This window comes from Rhinatrema bivittatum, chromosome 4 (genome assembly GCF_901001135.1).
Source record: "Rhinatrema bivittatum chromosome 4, aRhiBiv1.1, whole genome shotgun sequence".
In the NCBI taxonomy this organism is placed as follows: domain Eukaryota; kingdom Metazoa; phylum Chordata; class Amphibia; order Gymnophiona; family Rhinatrematidae; genus Rhinatrema; species Rhinatrema bivittatum.
In genome coordinates, this window is record NC_042618.1 from 323,187,969 (window position 1) to 323,208,246 (window position 20,278).

Sequence of the window (20,278 nt, forward strand, 5' to 3'; positions counted from 1 at the left end):
GATCCCCACTCTGACCCAGCCCTCCATTAGAAAAAGAAATGGACAGTCCCAGTTTAGGACAGGAAAGGGAAACAGGAACAGTGAGTCACTTACTCAGGAGGTAAACTGGGTATGAGCAGGCGCTCGACCTGGTATGTAAAGGAGTGTATAACAGGATCCTCTTAAAAGACCAGGACCAGGCATTTAGCCTGGTCTATCTTAAGGCACAGTCCAGAAGGGAATCCTGGTCCCAGGGCATTTCCTTAAGCAAGGGAATAAGGGAATAAGCTCAGGAGGGAGACCCTGGGGTATGTGGAGAAGGCAGCTCCTATGACAAGACTGTCTATTCCTATAAATTTTGATTTAAAGTTACTAAGGTAAGCAGACTTTTTTTCTGCCTGTTTTCAGTCATACTGTAATAATAAAGCTGATTTTGTGGAGAAAAGAATAGAGCTCAGACTACTCTGTCCTCCGGCACCCTTATAAAGCAAAAGACCACTCGATCGTTATCACTACCACAATTTTTCAACAAAGATTGCTCAACACATTCGCAACAGTCAAATACATCATAGTGTACAATACAAGACAAAACATAAATACAATCAAAAACATAATTAAAATTATATAATAGACAAAACATCTGAAACAAGTAGTTAATAAACATTGAGGTCTATATTGTGACACTGGAAACTTATCCAGCTAACTTTGGAGGCAAATTCAACAGTGCAGCCACACTACTGAATATAGTCAGCTATCTTAGGGGGTTATTTACTAAAGCTAGCGCACGCAAAAAAGGACTTTTCGTGTGCGATAGCTAAAAAGGGGCAGAGTCGGGGCGGCGTCTGTCCCAGAAGAGGAGGAGTTGGGGCGGATGCCGTGAGGACATCGCGGACAGCGAAAAGGTAAGAACCCTTTTCTCAATGAAATTGATATATCACAACCTTCCTAAGAAATATGAAGTTGCTCTATTTGACTCGGAATTCCTACAATTATGCCTAGTTTACTGCTCCCCCAAACTTCTAGACAACGAGATCTCCCCACTATTAGAATTCTTAATAACAAACATTAGCCTGAAAAAACCTACCATAATTCTTGGAGACTTCAACCTCCACTCCGACGAAAACCCCAGATCACAAAACTGCCAAACCTTGTTCGACATGCTTTCCAGCCTAAAACTGAACCAACTAGTGAACAACCCCACTGATAAAGTAGGCCACACCTTGGACCTGATTTTCACCAACCACTACTTCTCAGACACATCAGTTACATCCAAACCAGTCCCTTGGTCTGATCACCACCTATTACAATGCAGGACACAAATACAAACCAATTACTTGACAAGATCTAATGAACCACTATCATTCAAATACAGACCTCCCTTCCAACCCAACTTACTATGACAAGAACTAGGAAAACAGCTAGCAAACCTAGACCTCTCCAATATAAACAACGCCACTCAATCCTGGTTCCACCTTACAGAACAAACTACAAATAACATAAACCCCGAGAAATTGAAACTGATTAAAAAAAAATGAGGAAAAAACAACCCATGGTTCAATTCTCACCTTAGATCAATGAAATCCAATCTTAGGAAAATGGAAAAAGAATGGTGAAAATCCAAATGCCCAGTAACCCTACAAAGATATTGCACACAACTCGCCACCTATAAAAAAAATGATTCTGGACACCAAACACGACTACTATAGTCAAAAGATAAAAAACTCCACAAATAACTCCAACTCCCTCTTCAACATTGTAAGAAACCTCATAGATGAGAATAACAATAACACCCCCACATCAGAAACAAAGAATTTAAGCCAAGACCTTGCCATGTTCTTTAAGAATAAAATAAGCAAAATAACTGGCACCTTCAACAGATCCTTGATCACAGAAGAACAACAGGGCACAACAAAGATAAGACCATGGTCGAATTTCAATCCAATTTCAAATATTGAAACTGAAAAAATGCTAAAAAAAATAAACCCAGCTCGTCATGATCTAGATACTATTCCAACCCGAGTGCTAAAAGAAATGGCACACATAATTGCCCCAACCATAGCAGCTATTATAAACAAATCACTCGAAGAAGGTGAACTACCAACTAAATTAAAAATCGCAACTATTACTCCAATATTAAAAAAAAAGAACCTAGATCCAGATGATTTGAATAATTACCGTCCTATCTCTAACCTTCCCTTACTCGCAAAGATGACAGAGAAAGCAGCACTGATACAGCTTAATGAACACCTAGAGAACAACAAAATACTACATCCATCACAACACGGTTTCAGGAAAAATTGCAGTACAGAAACCCTGCTACTCAAATTATCAAACAAAATAATAAGAGGCTTTGACAATAAACTAAGCCACTTACTAATTCTACTAGATCTCTCTGCGGCATTCGACACCGTAGACCACAAAAGCCTGATATCAAGACTTGCAAGCATAGATCTCTCAGGCAAAACTCTCGACTGGTTCACCTCATTCCTAAAAGACAAGTTCTTCAAAGTAACCTTTAACAACAACTCCTCTGATCCCTTCCCCCTTGATACTGGGGTACCACAAGGGTCCACCCTCTCGGCCACCCTCTTTAATATCTACCTACTCCCACTCTGCCAACTCATCTCAAGTCTAGGCGTAACTTACTAAATGTACGCGACGACATCCAACTCCTCATTCCTATAACATCAACAATTGAAGACGCACTGAGTCTAACAGCCAGCCACCTTATTTCAATTAGAAACATGTTAAACCACCTAAAGTTATGCCTCAACATGAACAAAACAGAATACATCCTCATTGAAAGAAACAAGACAGGACAAATAACCCCAATGCCATCCTTACAAATTGACAACACTAACATCCAACTGAAGAACAATACTAAGGACCTCGGTATTTGGATTGACAATGAAATAAACTACAAAAAGAACATCACAACAAAAACAAAAGAAGGCTTTCATAAACTTCACATACTTAAACATCTTAAACCGCTTCTACACCAACAAGAATTCAGAACCGTCCTTCAATCACTTATTTTCACCAGCCTTGATTACTGCAACTCGCTCCTAATTGGCCTTCCCAAATCTGCCTTAAAACCTCTCCAATTGTTACAGAATGCCGCAGCCAGAGTTCTAACCGGCAAGAAAAAATCATACCACATCATCCCCGTTCTGAGAAGTCTTCACTGGCTACCGGTCGAATGAAGAATCAAGTTCAAATCCTTAACAATCTTACACAACGCAATCTACAGAACAGATAACACCGCCCTCAAGAACATGATCCAGATACACAAACCACAATGCACAACAAGAACAACCAGCAAACTGCACCTAGCCATACCCTCTCTCCCTTCACCAAAGCTTTCCAACACTAGGAACAGAGCCTTCTCCATTGTGGGGCCGAAATCATGGAACTCGTTAACAGACTACTTATGCACACTCAGCGACATCAAATCATTCAAAAAGGAACTCAAAACTTGGATATTCCGACAAACATTTACAGATGGTATTGGCTAAACTGATCGCTCACACTCTGGAGACTCGATGACATTCTCCAGTTTCTACGTAATCTGTGTATCATTACCTGTTTGTATTCTGTTTAGACTCTATTTGTACTCTTTTTGTTAACTGTAATACCTGTCCGTACACTGTTTGTACACTGTAATACCTGCTCAATTCGCCTATATATAGAATGGTTTTAATGCGTTAAGTTAATAAGATTCTCGGTTTTATTGTTCATTATCTGTAATAAGTTGTTAAAATGTAAACCGGAGTGAAGGCAGCTTGCTATACCTCGGTATATAAAAGATTCCAAATAAATAAATAAAATAAATAATATTGACTTTTATCAAACCTTCCTGCTCCTGCCCCCTCTCCGCCCTCGTTTCTCTCAGATACTTCCCCTCTGCTCATACACTTCTCAGCTTACCTACTCGCTCACCTCCAATCAAGCATTGTAGTGCGGGGTACAATGGTATCCAGCATCCAGGTGAATTCTCGTCCATCTGCCTTTCCCCACTCCAATTAACTTTCATAAGAACATAAGAAATTGCCATGCTGGGTCAGACCAAGGGTCCATCAAGCCCAGCATCCTGTTTCCAACAGAGGACAAACCAGGCCACAAGAACCTGGCAATTACCCAAACACTAAGAAGATCCCATGCTACTGATGCAATTAATAGCAGTGGCTATTCCCTAAGTAAACTTGATTAATAGCAGTTAATGGACTTCTCTTCCAAGAACTTATCCAAACCTTTTTTGAACCCAGCTACACTAACTGTTCCCTGTTTAATGTAACTTTACTTTCTACCTTGATGTTAATTGGTTTCCCCTCAGTTACATTGTAAACCGGTACGATAAGACCTAGTCTTGAGCATCGGTATAGTAAAAGAAATTAAATAAAATAAAAAAAATAACTGCACTAACCACATCCTCTGGCAACAAATTCCAGAGCTTAACTGTGCATTGAGTGAAAAAGATTTTTCTCCGATTAGTCTTAAATGTGCTACTTGCTAACTTCATGGAATGCCCCCTAGTCCTTCTATTATTTGAAAGTGTAAATAACCGATTCACATCTACTCGTTCAAGACCTCTCATGATCTTAAAGACCTCAGCCGTCTCTTCTCAAAACTGAACAGCCCTAACCTCTTCAGTCTTTCCTCATAGGGGAGCTGTTCCATCCCCTTTATCATTTTGGTTGCCCTTCTCTGTACCTTCTCCATCGCAACTATATCTTTTTTGAGATGCAGCGACCAGAATTGTACACAGTATTCAAGGTGTGGTTTCACCATGGAGCGATTCAGAGGCATTATGACATTTTCCGTTTTATTATCTATTCCCTTCCTAATAATTCCTAACATTATATTTGCTTTTTTGACTGCAGCAGCACACTGAGCCAACAATTTTAAAGTATTATCCACTATGATGCCTAGATCTTTTTCCTGGGTGGTAGCTCCTAATATGGAACCTAACATTGTGTAACTACAACAAGGGTTATTTTTCCCTATATGCAACACCTTGCACTTTTCCACATTAAATTTAATCTGCCATTTGGATGCCCAATCTTCCAGTCTTGCAAGGTCCTCCTGTAATAAATACATGCATCTATAAATTAAAGAATTCCATACCACATTAGCTGAAGATAATCTCTGAAATGACTGGCTGGTCTGAACTAGAATGTTTTCCCTTACTGCTCCCTATATTAAAAAATCTAACATTTTTTTGTCACCTCAGTAAAAGTGACATAAAATTGCTCCACTTCCAGGCACACAGTGAAGTAACACAAAACCCTGCAAAAATATGTCACTTGGGGGCAGATTTTCAAAGGGGTTATGCACATGCGCCGAGCCTATCTTGCATAGGCTCGGCGGCGCTCGCAAGCCTCAGGATGCGCATAAGTCCTGGGGCGTGTCGGGGGCATGTCGGGGTGTGTTGCGGCGGGAGTGTCATCGGAGGCATTCCAAGGGCGGGGCCACAGGTGTGGTTCCGGCCCAGGGGTGTTCCGGGGGCATGGCCGCGGCCTCTGGACCAGCCCCCGGACCGGAACATGGCAGCATGTTATAAAATCGGGAGTAGATTTGTTTGCGTCGGGTTGCACGAACAAATCTACTCCCGCACACACCTTTTAAAATCTACCCCTCAACCTATTTAGCAAACCTGCTGACAGCAAGAGCTCCCGAAAGTCAAGAAGCAACAAGTCTATCTATGAAAAATCAACAATGCTAATATTACACCGGGCCCTAGAACAACATTATTAGTTTATGCAGAAGGAAAAAAAAAAGTGGCCAAGTAGTTAAAGTAATGTAGAGAGACATTTAAGATTTTGCCACCCATATGCACTGTTAGTGCTGTATTCCCTCTCCTCTCAAAAAAAGGTCAGACAACAGGGAATAGAAGTTCTAAGGCACGAGGCTGATGACGTCAGCGCAGCGAGCGGCCACTTAATCCGCAGCTCCTGACCGATCCGACGGGAATCAATACTAATTCATGCCATCCAGCGCTTATTTTCTCCCTATCGGCAAGCATTTTGGCCAGGCATCACCACCCCATGTCGTGTAGGAGAAAAGGACACGATTTACAAACAGTTTTCATACAAAAAAGTAAGTCGGGAGTGCACGGCCGACCCACCCAAAATGGCGGACGAACCAGAAAGCGTGGGCATTGGCGAGACGGAAGGCCCAGAGCCCCTTCCTGATGCTGAAGTCCCGACAAGGGGAGAATTTCGGGTATGGTTTCGGGAACTCCGCCATGACTTACAATCCTTTAAAAAGGAGATTCGAGAGGTAGTCGGGGATATGCGTGAAGAAGTTAATGACATGGGGCGCAGGATCTTTGAGTACGAAACACTAACAGAGGCCCAGGCGGACTCCCTCAAACAACTTAAACAGGCTAATCATACTATGGCTCAAGATATCTCGCAGTTATCGGCAAAGCTGGAGGACCTAGAAAACCGGAACAGGCGTGTGAATTTAAGGTTCCGCGGCGTTCCAGACTCGCCGGAGTTCGCGGACTGCGTCCAAGTGATTCAGAAAATTTGTGGTGAGCTTTTGCAGGCTGTGGGAGAGGGGGAGGATCGGACTGTCACTGCAATGCCTGTTGTGAAAATCGAGCGGGCGCACCGTGCGTTGGGCCCCAAAATAGCAAACCGGGTCAAGGACATAATTGTCTGTTTTCACGAGTATGCTGTAAAAGAAAAAATCTACCTGGCAGCGCGGCAGAAAGGGAAGGTACAGCTGGATGGCCATGAGATTCAGGTTTTCACAGACCTCTCACCTCTGACGCTCAAAAAACGGAGTGAGTTGCGTCCGGTTACCATGATCCTTAATAAAGAGAACATCCGTTACCGTTGGGTGTTTCCCTTTGGGCTAATTTTCTCAATTCAGGGCAGGTCCTACAGAGCCCAGTCCTGGAAGGAAGCCGTGACAAGCCTTAAGGAAGCGGGCCTACCTGCACCGGACCTACCGGCACCAGTCTCTCCTAATGCTACTCGGAAGGATGAGCCTCGCTGGCAGAGAGCGGGCAAAGGGGGTAAGAGGCTTCGGCGCACGCCCGATCCCGAGCCTGCATCGACGGCACCCGCGTGACTGAGAGCGGGCTTCTACTGGTAGAGCGGCCTGTAGTGGCGCTGGATGGCTGAATATTTTCCAGATACAGTTTTGTACTTCTTTTTCCCGATCGGGGGGGACAGCAGGAGATCTGTTGTGCCATGCCTCCTAATAAGGGACCTGAGGTCTACGTTGTATATGATCTCTTGGTGGGGGGGGGGGGGGACAAGGGGAGAGGGTGTTGGGGGTTTTTTTATGCTTTCCTGTTCGACAAGTTATTTGTTCAAGCACACCTGCATCCGAGGATATTGCTCCGGCAGGATCAAGAGCCCACGCTGCTGCGGATGAGGCTGCGCCTGGGGACTTTGCCGATTTTACATCATGACTTCCTTCAACTTATTATCCCTTAATGTTAAGGGATTGAACTCCCCTTATAAACGTCGGTTATTGTTTAAAGACCTGCAACGGAACTCCACCGCCATTGCTCTGATCCAGGAAACACACCTGAGGAGCAAATATGAGCGGCTGCTGCGATCACCTCTTTATCCACAGCAGTTCTGGTCACCCGCCTCGAGGTCTTCCAAATACTCAGGAGTGGGGGTGTTGTTCCATAAGGATTTTGTTTTTGAACTTCAACATAGTGTCTCTGATCCGGAGGGACGTTTTATTCTGCTTAATATACTGATTGCTGGGGAAAAGTTTACCATTGTGAATATTTATGCCCCCAATGTTCAGCAGGCACAATTTTATGTCACCTTACTTGCCAAGATTCAATTACACTTAGAGGGTCATCTTATTCTAGTAGGCAATTGTAATATATCTATTAGCCCAGAAATGGATACGTCTCAGGGGCGTGGATCAGTTTCTAAGAGGGATAGAGGTGGCTTCTTAACCCTAGTACGTCATCTTCAGTTAGTAGATACTTGGCGGTTCTATAACCCGTCAAAAAGGGAATATACCTTTTATTCTAGGCCGCACAACTTATATACTAGAATTGACTATATATTTGTCGACAAGGGGCTTATTAATCGGGTGGCCAAAGCTCATATTGGGGTGCTGACATGGTTGGATCATGCTCCAACAGGGGTGGAAATATTTTTTCCCCAATATGACAGGGGGCAAAGATTCTGGAGGATGAACGACAGCTTATTAGAGGATACGGCCTTTCTGGCTCAATGCAGACAGTTTATCACGGAATATTTACATTTGAATGCTACCCCGGATATTACCCCAGTAGTGCTATGGGATTGCCTGAAGGCGGTTATTAGGGGGAAGCTTATAGCCCGGGCGACTTATGTCAAACGGAAGGCCTTACAAGAGCGTGCGTCCCTCTGTTCTACACTTGCGGCGTTAGAACGCCAGCATCAGCGGAGACCTACAGGGGAGGTCCTGCGGCGGGCAGATCAATGCCGGGCGCAGATTGCCTCCCTTGATGCGGCTAAAATAGCTTATGATTTGGAAAGAGTGAATCAAACATATTTCGAGGGGGGAAATAGGGCGGGGAAACTACTGGCCAACAAATTGCGGGCTAAACGAATGCAGAATCTCATTACTAAGCTCAGAGATGAGCAAGGGAACCTTGTGACTACTAATGAGGGTATCAGACAAGGCTTTCTACACTTCTACTCTAAATTATACACGGGTAGGACGGATATCACGGAACCAGACATTGAAGCATTTTTAGATAGTGTCTCTCTACCACGCTTATCAGAGGATCATTGTAATGCTCTCGATGCTGAGATTTCCTCTTTAGAAGTCTCCGCTGCAATTAAACAATTGAAGGCCAACAAATTGCCTGGGTTGGATGGTTTCACAGCTCGTTTTTACCAATGTTTCCGGGATGAGCTCACGGGACCCCTTACCCAGATGTTTAATGCTTTACGGGCTGGCGCATGTTTTTCCCCACATACAAATGTGGTTGGGATCACTGTTATTGCTAAGCCAGGCAGAGACGCTACTAAATGCGGTTCCTACCGGCCGATCTCGTTGTTGAATATCGATCTTAAGCTATTGGCTAAGATCTTAGCGAACCGACTTAACAACTATATTGCCTGCCTAATACACCCAGATCAAGCGGGCTTTATTCCCGGTCGTATGGCCTCAGATAACGTAAGAAAAATTTTGGACTCACTTTGGTGGGTTAAACGGCAGAAGCTCCCTTTCTTGCTGATGGCTATGGACGCGGAAAAAGCCTTTGATCTGGTACATTGGCCTTTTCTTTTTCAGGCCCTTGAAAGGTTTGGCTTTGGAAGTTATTTTCTCACCTGGCTACGTACACTTTACAATGATCCTAGAGCGTGCATAAAAGTCAATGGGGGATATTCACCCTTTTTTCCAGTGGGTCGAGGCACGAGGCAGGGATGCCCCTTGTCTCCCCTACTGTTCGCCATTTTTATAGAACCCTTAGCGCAGAAGATTAGAGAAGACCCTGGGGTGACAGGTGTTACTGTGGGAGGTTTCTCGTCTAAACTGGCTATGTTTGCTGACGATGTGATCTTAACACTAACGAATCCCATGACCTCGCTGCCAAGGGTTGTAGATATCATTAAGTCCTTTAGTCAGATTTCGGGATATTCGCTCAATTGGGATAAAACGGAAATTCTGAATATCACTCTAGCAGACGGAGAGGTGAAACAGCTTAAAGAGTCCTTTCGGTTTCGTTGGGCAAAGGAAAAGATTAAATATTTAGGGGTCTATCTTGGGGCGCATAGAGATATCTACAGTATTAATTATCCCCCGTTGGTAGCTAAAATGTATAAAGAACTTGAAGAATGGAGCCGCTATCATATTTCGTGGCTGGGGCGGGTAGCCACATTTAAAATGAATATCTTACCTAGATTTTGTTACTTATTCCAGACCTTACCGGTAACTATTACTCCGGCTAGTCTAGTTAAATGGCAACGGCGCCTTATGAAATTTATATGGCAGGGTAAACAACCGAGAGTGGCGCAGACTGTACTCTATCGTCCAAAGTTGCATGGGGGACTGGCCATCCCCAATTTAATTTGGTATCATGCTGCTGCTCAACTTAGGGCAATAACTGATTGGCATAAGAAGGATGGGAGCAAAGCCTGGGTGGCTTTGGAGCAAGAGTTGGTGGGTTCATGTCCTCTATCGGCTATGGTTTGGAGACCCAGGAAAGAGTGGCCAAATCCTTTGTCCACTCCGCCACCTGTCCAGCACACTCTTCAGGTCTGGCACACTTGGCGCAAGGTCCTTATAGGAGATAGGTATGGGTCTATAAATTCAAAGCCCTTTTATCACCCGGACTTTTTAGGGGGCAAGGCACACCAGGTTTATAAGGTCTGGTTGCGGAGCGGGATTACCTCCTGTGCTCAACTATGGGAAAATAACACCTGGGTGCCTTTTGAAACTTTACAGGATAGGTTTGGTTTGGGCCCGGAAGAAAGATATCGGTATCTCCAGGTGTTAGCCTATGGTCGCGACTCTGGATTGAAGAGGGATCTGCTATTACCTGTGTCCCTCTTTGAATCCTTTTGTAAATCAGCGGATAAAATACCCAGATTACTCTCTAGAATCTATAAATTATTGAATAGGGACCTGCACTCACGCCCTTCTTTTCTTGTGGCCTGGGAACGGGATCTTGGAGGACCGTTAGAAGAAGACTTTTGGGAGTCTGTGTTTGCCTCCTTAGGGAAAGGTCTCATTTCTGCTTCCTTAGCTGAAAATTGTTATAAGCTATTGTATAGGTGGCACTACACACCAGCCCGCCTACACCACATTTTTGAGGGAATATCCGATTCTTGCTGGAAAGGATGCGGGAACGTGGGGACATTTTTCCACCTTTGGTGGACGTGTCCTGTGATACAGCAGGTTTGGGAGCGGGTGGCCAGTTGGGCATCCGCCATTTTGCGCGTACAATGTGACATTACCCCTCAGGTGGCACTTTTGCATGGTGAGTTGTTAGGGGGGGACCCACATCAAAACTTATTTCTTAAATTGGTGTTTACGGCCACTAGAAGTGAAATAGCATTACACTGGAAAAACCCCATAGGCCCTTCTCTAGCACGAATCAAGATGAGGGTTGCTAAAATTTATACACTTAGTAAAATCACTGCTCATAAACAGCATAGGATGGGGTGGTTTTGGAAGATTTGGAGCCCTTATCAACTATGGCGGGAGTCTCATATCTAAGTAGTTTGGTGCTGGATCTTTGTTGGGAGAGCTCATCTATTGCAGGTTGGACAGGTTTAATTATGACTGTTGTTGCTTTACTTGTCATCATAACTCTTGTTACAGTAAATGCGGGGAAGGGGGGGAGGAGGGTGCGTGGGGAGGTGGGGAGAAGGGAAGAATAATGTAACACGTAGAGGCTTTTATTGTTATTATGTTTATTGCTTGATTAGTGTTGTATATTTGAGGCATGCTATGACACAATGTTGTTCCTTAAACATTGCCTGTTACAATAAAAATCTTTAATTACAAAAAAAAAGAAGTTCTAAGGCACAGTTTCCTATGGCAGTTCAGGGGTAGATTCTGTGGCAAAAATTAGAAAATTCTGAAGAATATTGACAAACAATTCTGTCTTATTTTACATTGTAATAGTCATTTTCCAAACCTTTCTTGTGTCTGTATACAATTTTTTTTTTATTGTGTGAGAAAAAGAGATCTATCATTACAGGGAGGAGAGCTTGGGGATAGGGGGAAGAGAAGGAGAGAGTGAGAGGATGGATTAGGAGAGGAAGATCAGGAATGGGGAAGGAGAATGTGAGGGAATGGAGGAGTGTTTGAAGGAAAGAGGACAGGGGATCGGGGGATGAGAGTGAGAGAGGACTGGGGATGAGGAGAAAAACAGCTAAAATACTGACAGTGCTGTGTCCTAATTCACCAGAGGGACAAACAGCAATTCATTCTGTTCCCATTAACAAAGGGAGAGGAACAGGGTTAGTATATGCGTTACCAGTTTAGCCAGGGGTTATACTTACATAAGGACTGTTTACCCAATTTATCATCTTTAGACAATCTAAAATTATATGCAGAATAAGAACCTTTTTTGCTTTGGAATATTGTCATAGACAAACCTGAAATCCATGGCTTCCCATGAACAAGACGTTTTCATTAATCATGCGTAACAGGGTCTGGAAGGTGGGGTCTTCTGTGTTAAACCGGTCCCCAAAGACAATGGAACAAATCACATTGGAGACGGCTGCAGAGATCCTGCCCATGGGATTAAAAGGTTTTCCTGGCATGAAGGAGAAGAAAAGAACTTTCATTCATCTTCTCCCCAGCACCAGGGAATAAACACAGCAACATGGTATGAGCTTACAACCAGTAACAGTGCCCTTCAAGAGATGCATGCAGAATCTGGATGAATACAAGCATCCTTTCCTTCTGCTATCAGAATCCAGCAGTATGTGCATCTCTCAGAGTCTGTGCTATCACATGCAGGATCAGGGAGGGGAAACACTTTAACACCATGATTGTGAAATAAACTGCCATGCTGCAAATGGTTGGACTGTAAGCAGGGCCACTACAAGGGTATTAGGCGTCCTAGGCACCTTTTGCCTTGCATCCACCCGCTCCCCCTCCCCTCTTGGTCCAGGCTCACTCAGACAGGCCCTCTCTTTTACATACACTTAGATTCCTTGTCTCATTCACACACAATCACCCTTACACAGGCTCCTTCCCTTTCTCTCACTAACACCATTGCTCTCTGATACACAATCCCTCTCACTCACACACACACACCCAGAGGCGCCACTCATGGCCCCACATGGCTGCTTTTTGCTGCCCCCTAGTGGCTAGCATCCCAGGCGATCACCTAGTTCACCTATTGGGATGCGCCGACCCTGCCTGTTAGATGATTGAGGTGTTAAAGGGGCACATGGGGAAGATAAGATCATCGCGGAAAGACTGAATGAATTCTTTGCTTCTGTGTTTACTGACGAGGATGATGGGGAAATACGTGTGCCGGAAACTATTTTCAATGGTGATGATTCAGAAGAACTGATACAAATCATTGTGAAGCTGAAAGGTATAATAAGCTAGATTGACAAATTAAAGAGTAGCAAATCACCTGGAGTAGATGGTATATACTCCAGAGTTCTGAAAGAACTAAAAAATGAAATTGCAGATCTGTTACTGGCAATTTGTAACCTATTTTGGGATCAACCGCTGTGCCTAAAGACTGAAGGGAGGCCGATGTAACCCTGATCTTTAAAAAAGACTCCAGGGGTGTTCCAGGAAACTAAAGACTGGTGAAACTGACTTCAGTGCCAGGAATTATCATGGAAACTTTTCTAAAGATCAAAACCACAGAATACATAGAAAGACATGGCTTAATGAGACACAGCCATCTTGGATTTACACAAGGCAAGTCTTGCCTCACCAATCTGCTACATTTTTTGAAGGGGTTAATAAACATATAGATAAGGGTGAGCCAGTGGATGTAGTGTATTCGGATTTTTAGAAGGCATTTGACAAAAAGCCTCATGAAAGACTCCTGAGAAAATAAAAAAGTCACGGGATAGGAGGCAGTGTCCTGTTGTGCACTGCAAACTGGTTTAAAGATAGGAAGCAGCGAGTAGGCCTAAATGGTCAGTTTCCTCAGTGGAGAAGAATAAACAGTGGAGTGCTTCAAGGATCTGTACTGGGACCTGTGCTCTTTAATATACTCATAAATTGGCAGATTAAATTTAATGTGGACAAGTGCAAAGTGATGCACGGGGAGAAAAGTAACCCACACTTTAATTACACAATGGGGCCGATGCAAAAAACCTGCGCTGAAAGCGGGCACTGTGTATTCAGCACCTGCTTTCATAATGCGCCCCCAGGCACCTCTCCTGGGAGTGCGATGTAATATTTAAATTAGGGCTCGCGCTGTCGAGGAGGCGCTAGGGGCGCACAATCGCCCCTAGCGCCTCCTTAACAGCACAAGCTGGAGAGAGGTCCGCAGTTGGTGGCTGTTCGCCGGTTAAGAAAACGGACGCTGAATTTATCAGCATCCCGTTTTCCTAACCAGCACACATGCAAGGGTTAGGAAAATGAACGCTGATAAATTCAGCATCCATTCTCTCAACCTGACTACCGGCACCAAAAGGAGTGTATAAAATCAATATTAAAGTGTCGGGCACTCCTTTACTTATTGCAGATTGGTCCCTTTACTGTCACATGTCAGTGAAAGGACCAATCTCCTTTCAGAAGGCTGTCCTGAAGGGGGATTGGTCCTTTTCACTGACATTTGTCAGTGAAAGGACCAATCTCCTTTCAGAAGGCTGTCCTGAAGGGGGATTGGTCCTTTTCACTGACAAATGTCAGTGAAAAGGATCAATGGGCAATAAGTGAAGGAGTGAATAAATTAATATTAAGTGCCTGACACTTTAATATTGATTTATATACTCCTTCTGGTGCCGGTAGTCAGGTTCGGAGAATGGACGCTGAATTAACCAGCACCCATTTTCCAAATCCCTGCCAGTGCTTTTTTTAAACTTTTTTTATTTTATTATTATTTTTAAAGAGTTGTTCCTCCCACAATATCCCAAGGATATTAAGTAGAAGGCAGTACAGAAAAGGAGTTTTTTCTGCTTTTCTGTACTAGTTTTAGTAGCGCTTATTAATTAATGCCTGCTCCGGGCATCCTAGAAGCACTTTTTTTTTGCATAGTGAGTGAATAGCTAATAGCCTCATTCACATGGGATGTGGAATTTACCTGTATTAGTCAGGAATGATTTACAATTGAAAGCATGACTGGAAAACTTTAATGTCAAAGATGCCTTCCATAGACCACTTGGAATGGAGATGACCCCAAAGCAGAATGGACGTGAGAGTTGTGTGAAAACTCCACCCAGGGCAAGAGTGAAGACCAATCATCTTGGCGGCTTCCTATGAAGGAACGAAGAAAGGTCTTCAATCCCCGGTTAAGTCGCTCGGCTTGTCCGTTTCCCTGTGGGTGAAAGTCAGTGGTGAAATCCAAGTGTACCCCAAACTTCCTGCACAGGGCCCGCCAGTACTTGGCCGTAAACTGGGGCCGCAATCGGATGCAATATGCAGGGGATGGCTATGCAGTTGAAATATGTGCAACGTGAAGAGTCGTGCCAACTCTGGAGCTGATGGTAACTTCGGTAAGGGAATGAAGTGTGCCATCTTAGAAAATCTGTCGATCACGACCCAGATCACGTGATTGCCAGAGGAAGTAGGCAGGTCTACCACAAAATCCGTGGAGATGTGTGTCCAAGGTTCCCGAGGGGCCGGGAGAGGCTGGAGTAACCCCCAAGGCTGACCAGATACGGGCTTCTGGTACGCACAAGTCGGGCAGGAATCCACATAGGATCTCACGTCCTGGGCCATCCGAGGCCACCAGTAATATCGGGATAATAGTTCCAGAGTTTGGCCTCTGCCTGGATGTCCAGCAGTGAGGGAGTCATGTGCCCAAGCAAGTACTTTAGGTCGCTGACAAAGGGGAACTACCGTCTTTCCTTGTGGTCTGGTGTCGGTAGCCGCTAGTTGGACTTTGGCAGGATCCAAGATGTGGTGGGTTACCTCCAGTGCATCTTCAGCCTCGTGCAGCCTAGAAAGTGTGTCTACTCGTGTGTTCTTAGCTGCAGGATGGTAACGTAGCACGAAGTCGAATTGACTGAAGAAAAGCGACCACCGAGCCTGGCGCGCATTTAAACATTGAGCCTTACTGAGGAACTCAAGGTTCTTATGGTCGGTGTAAACTGTCACGGGGTGTTGTGCCCCCTCTAGCCATTGTCTTCATTCTTCAAAATCAGCACACACACACAATTCATACATACCAATTAAAACAACAAGAAATATATTTCACAATTTTCTGAATAAGACAATATTGATTATGTACAAAATTTCAATGTAAATAATTTTTATAATCATTAAATATGATCATTTCTACTTGAAATCACTTATAAAAATAAAATAAAAATTGAAATCGCTTGTGACCCGAGATTATAAGAACTTGACATCTCTCAGTTTAAATTGAAGACAGTGACATCCACGAACAACTGTTATCTACATATAGCTATTTCAAGGAAATCGCTTGTGAAGCATTTCTTTTTATAAATGGTTTCAAGTAGAAATGATCATATTTAATGATTATAAAAATTATTTACATTGAAATTTTGTACATAATCAATATTGTCTTATTCAGAAAATTGTGCAATATATTTCTTGTTGTTTTAATTGGTATGTATGAATTGTGTGTGTGTGCTAGTATAGCTTTTTAGATTGATTAGATAGGTGAGCATGTAAATATGCTGAATAAATATTATACACATTGTTAATATGTGGTTTCTCTATATGTGTGGTTGATTCAAATACAGATTGATAGGGAATTATTTTCTAAAAGTTTACCCTCTGTATTGTTACTTCATTCTTCAAAAGCCATCTTAATGGCTAACAGTTCCTTGTCTCCAATTCCATAATTTTTCTCTGCGGGGGAAAACTTGCAGGAGAAGAAAGAGCATGGCAGAAGAGTCCCTTGAGGAGAGCATTGGCTGAGTACTGCCCCTACTGTGAAGTCCAAGGCGTCAACTTCCACAATGAATGGACAAACTGGATCGGGGTAGTGAAGACACTGCTCTTGTAAAAATGCCCTCTTCAAATTGTTGAAGGCATGGATGGCTTCATCTGGCCACAGTTTAGTATTAGCTCCCTTATTAGTTAACGCCGTTAGGGGTGCTACTATACATAAGTAATGGAGAATAAAATTCCTGTAGAAATTGTCAAAGCCAAGAAACCTTTGCAATGAACGAAGTCCCACTGGTTGCGGCCACTCCCGAATGCTGGTTAACTTGTCTGGGTCCATATGGAAGCCGGTGGTAGATACGATGAAGCCCAGGAATGGCAGGGATTCCTGTTCAAAGAGGAATTTTTCTAATTTAGCAAATAGACGGTGTTCTCTTAGACATTGGAGGACCTGATGAACTTCCATGCGATGTGTACTCAAGTCCTTGGAATAAATTAGGACATCATCAAGGTAGACAATTACCCCCTTATGTAGCATATCCCGGAATATCTCGTTCATTAAATTTTGGAACACTGCGGGTGCGTTGCATAGAACAAATGGCATTACGAGATATTCGTAATGGCCGTCATGCATTTTAAACGCCAACTTCCACTTGTCTCCGGGCCTTATTCGGACCAGATTGTAGGCCCTCCTGAAGGTCCAATTTAGAGAATACCTTGGCTCCATGGAGGCGGTCCAGTAGTTCGGGAATCAAAAGAAGCGGATAAGATCCCTTCGAGTGATCGCATTGAGTCCCCTGTAATCAATACAGGGTCTTAGAGAACCATCCTTCTTGGCTACAAAGAAGAAGCCTGCCCCTGCTGGAGAAGAAGATGGACAAATAAAACCCCGGTTGAGGGTTTTTTTTATGTACTTAGACATCGCCTGCGTCTAGGGAGGGAAAGCGGATACACCCTTCCATGGGGCAGAACTGTACCGGATAGTAGGTCAATGGTGCAGTCGAAGGACCGATGCTGCAGAAAGGCCTCCTCCTCCTCCTTGGAGAACACATCGGCGAAGTTACTGTACTGAGGCGGTAACTGAAGAGTAGCGCTAGCCAGCACCAACTGTGGTCGAGGTCTAGGTTGAAGGCAGGTAGAAAAGCAGTCCGTCCCCCAGGCTGTAATTTGCAGTGTCTTCCAATCAATGGTGGGTGAATGCTTTTGTAGCCAAGGAAGCCCTAGGACTAAGGGATGAATGGACTTCTCGAGAATAAAGGCCACCTCCTCCTTGTGGAGAACCCCGGTTCGAAGTGTTACAGGAGCAGTGCAAAGAGTGATCCGTCCCAGGAGAGGGTTTCCTTGGATGGACGAGATCAACAAAGGTGATGTATGGGATATCACAGGTAGTTGTAATTGGTGAACTAGCTCAGATAGGATGGCGTTCCAGCTGGAACCGGAGTCGACAAGAGCTAGCGTTGTAAAGGACCCTCCGGAGAATTGCAACGTAATGGGAACCATACATGGAGGAGCGGGATTGATACAGCCTAGGGTCAGCCCCCCTGTGACTCCTAGACCCGAGAGTTTCCCAGACATTCAGGACATTGGGCCAATAGGTGTCCCTTGCCACCACAGTAGAGACATAAGCCGAGTCTCCTTCGACGCTGTTTCTCTTCAGCTGTCAGGTGGCTACAGCCTAGCTGCATAGGCTCCTCCCTGCATTCTGGCGAAGCCCCAGAAGTAGTTGAAGCGACCACTGGGCAAGAAAAAGTTGGGGCCAGGGAAACTGAGCAACGGGCTGGCTTAAATTCCTTAGCACGTTGTTGTAATCGTCGATCAATCCGACCTGCCAGTTCAATGAGTGCCTCGAGGTCATCCGGGAACTCCCACGTGGCTAATAGAGATGTGCTTCGTGGTTCGCCCGAAGTAGGAAATTGCCAAAATTTCCTACTTCGGGTTTTTTTCGGAGGCCCGAAACCCGAAAAGAATTTTCCCCGACTTTCGGGGAAATTTCGGTTTTCGGGTTTGCCTGGGGGAGGGGCACACATTTTTTTTTTAAATTAAAACCCACCCCAAACCACCCCAAACATTTACCTTAACTATAGTTCACCACCACCCCCCATCCCGATCCCTCCCCAAGACTTACAAAGTAGATCCCTGGTGGTCCAGCGGGGTCCCGGGATCCATTTGCCCTCCTCCGTGCCCATGTTTCTGCAGCCGTGCTCTTTAAAATGGTGACGCGCAGCCTCTGAACACCATGTCACAGGGGCTACCGGCGCCATTGGTCAGCCCCTGTCACATGGCCATCGGCGCCATCTTGTGCTCCTGTCATGTGACTGGAGCTGACCAATGGCGCCGAAAGCCTCTGTGACATAATATGGGCAAAGGCTATCGGCGCCATTTTGATTACTGGCAGCCGACAACGAAATGGCTCCCGGACCTCTGCTGGACCCCCAGAGATTATTGGCAAGCCTTGGGGGGGTCAGGAGCCCCCCTTCTGACCCCCCCAAGGCTTGCCAATAATCTCTGGGGGTCCAGCGGGGGTCCGGGAGCCATTTCGTTGTCGGCTGCCAGTAATCAAAATGGCGCCGATAGCCTTTGCCCATATTGTGTCACAGAGGCTTTCGGCGCCATTGGTCAGCTCCAGTCACATGACAGGAGCACAAGATGGCGCCGATGGCCATGTGACAGGGGCTGACCAATGGCGCCGGTAGCCCCTGTGACATGGTGTTCAGAGGCTGCGCGTCACCATTTTAAAGAGCACGGCTGCAGAAACATGGGCACGGAGGAGGGCAAATGGATCCCGGGACCCCGCTGGACTACCAGGGATCTACTTTGTAAGTCTTGGGGAGGGATCGGGATGGGGGGGGGGGTGGTAGTGATAGATATGTAAAAAAAGAATTTTAAATGCTTGGGGTGGATTTTTTTAAAGATTCCTTTGCCGTTTCGTTTTTTGGCCCGGTTTCGGGTTTCCTCATTTCGTTTTTTCGAAAAACGAGACGAGGAAACCCGAAATTTACCACGAAGTATCCGAGTCAAAAAACGACCCGGCAGGAAAAAACGAAGCACATCACTGGCTAATTCATCCTTTATGCAGGGGGACAACCCCTCTAGGAAGATACCACACAGGCCGTCCTCACGCCATCCCAGTTCAGATGCAAAAGTACAAAACTCTACTGCGAAGTCAGCCAGGGTGCGTGAGCCTTGGCAGAGGTTAAGCAGTTCAGAGTTGGCAGAATCCTGGCGACCTGGCTCATCGAAATCTTGACGGACCATCTAGACGAACCGAGGCAGGTCTCCCAGAATGGAATCTCCTCGCTCCCAAAGGGGAGATGCCCAGGCCAGGGCTTTACCAACCAGTAAGGAGAGGATGAAGGACATCTTAACTCGGTTTGTAGGAAACTGCTGTTCCTGCAGGGAGAACCTTATGAAGCAGTGATTCAGGAACCCTCGGCACTGCTTGGATTCTCCGGCAAATCGAGGTGGAGCAGGCATATGGGTCACGAGGGTTGGAGATACTCGAACCACCGGGGGAAGGGCAGCAGCCCCATGTCCAGAGGCGGAGTCCAGGTGAGTCACCAGATGTTCTACTGTGGCGGACAGGGATTCCAGGGACTGCTGCTGCTGCAGTAGTCATTGAGCCATGCCCAGAATAGCCTGGAGGCTAGACAAGTCCACCGAGTCCATGGCCTTTGCAAACTGTTATGGATGTGGACCCTTGAGCCGGAGCGAGAGGTGATGACCGCCGAGGGACAACCCTCAATGGAACTCGCCTCCGGGAGGTGGCGCTGGTGAAGAGAAGAACTCACGCAGAATGGTTCCAAGGGATCAGGCAGGA

General features: G+C 45.1%; 1 protein-coding gene across 1 annotated transcript in view; it reads right to left on the reverse strand.

Annotated features, from left to right (window-relative positions):
• LOC115090798 (cytochrome P450 2G1-like) overlaps window positions 1-20,278 on the reverse strand; it is a 147,801-nt gene that overhangs the window by 65,471 nt on the left and 62,052 nt on the right. The window contains exon 4 of the mRNA XM_029600311.1: window positions 12,063-12,223. Coding sequence (XP_029456171.1) covers window positions 12,063-12,223 — 161 coding nt within the window. The remainder of the gene's footprint in view (window positions 1-12,062; window positions 12,224-20,278) is intronic.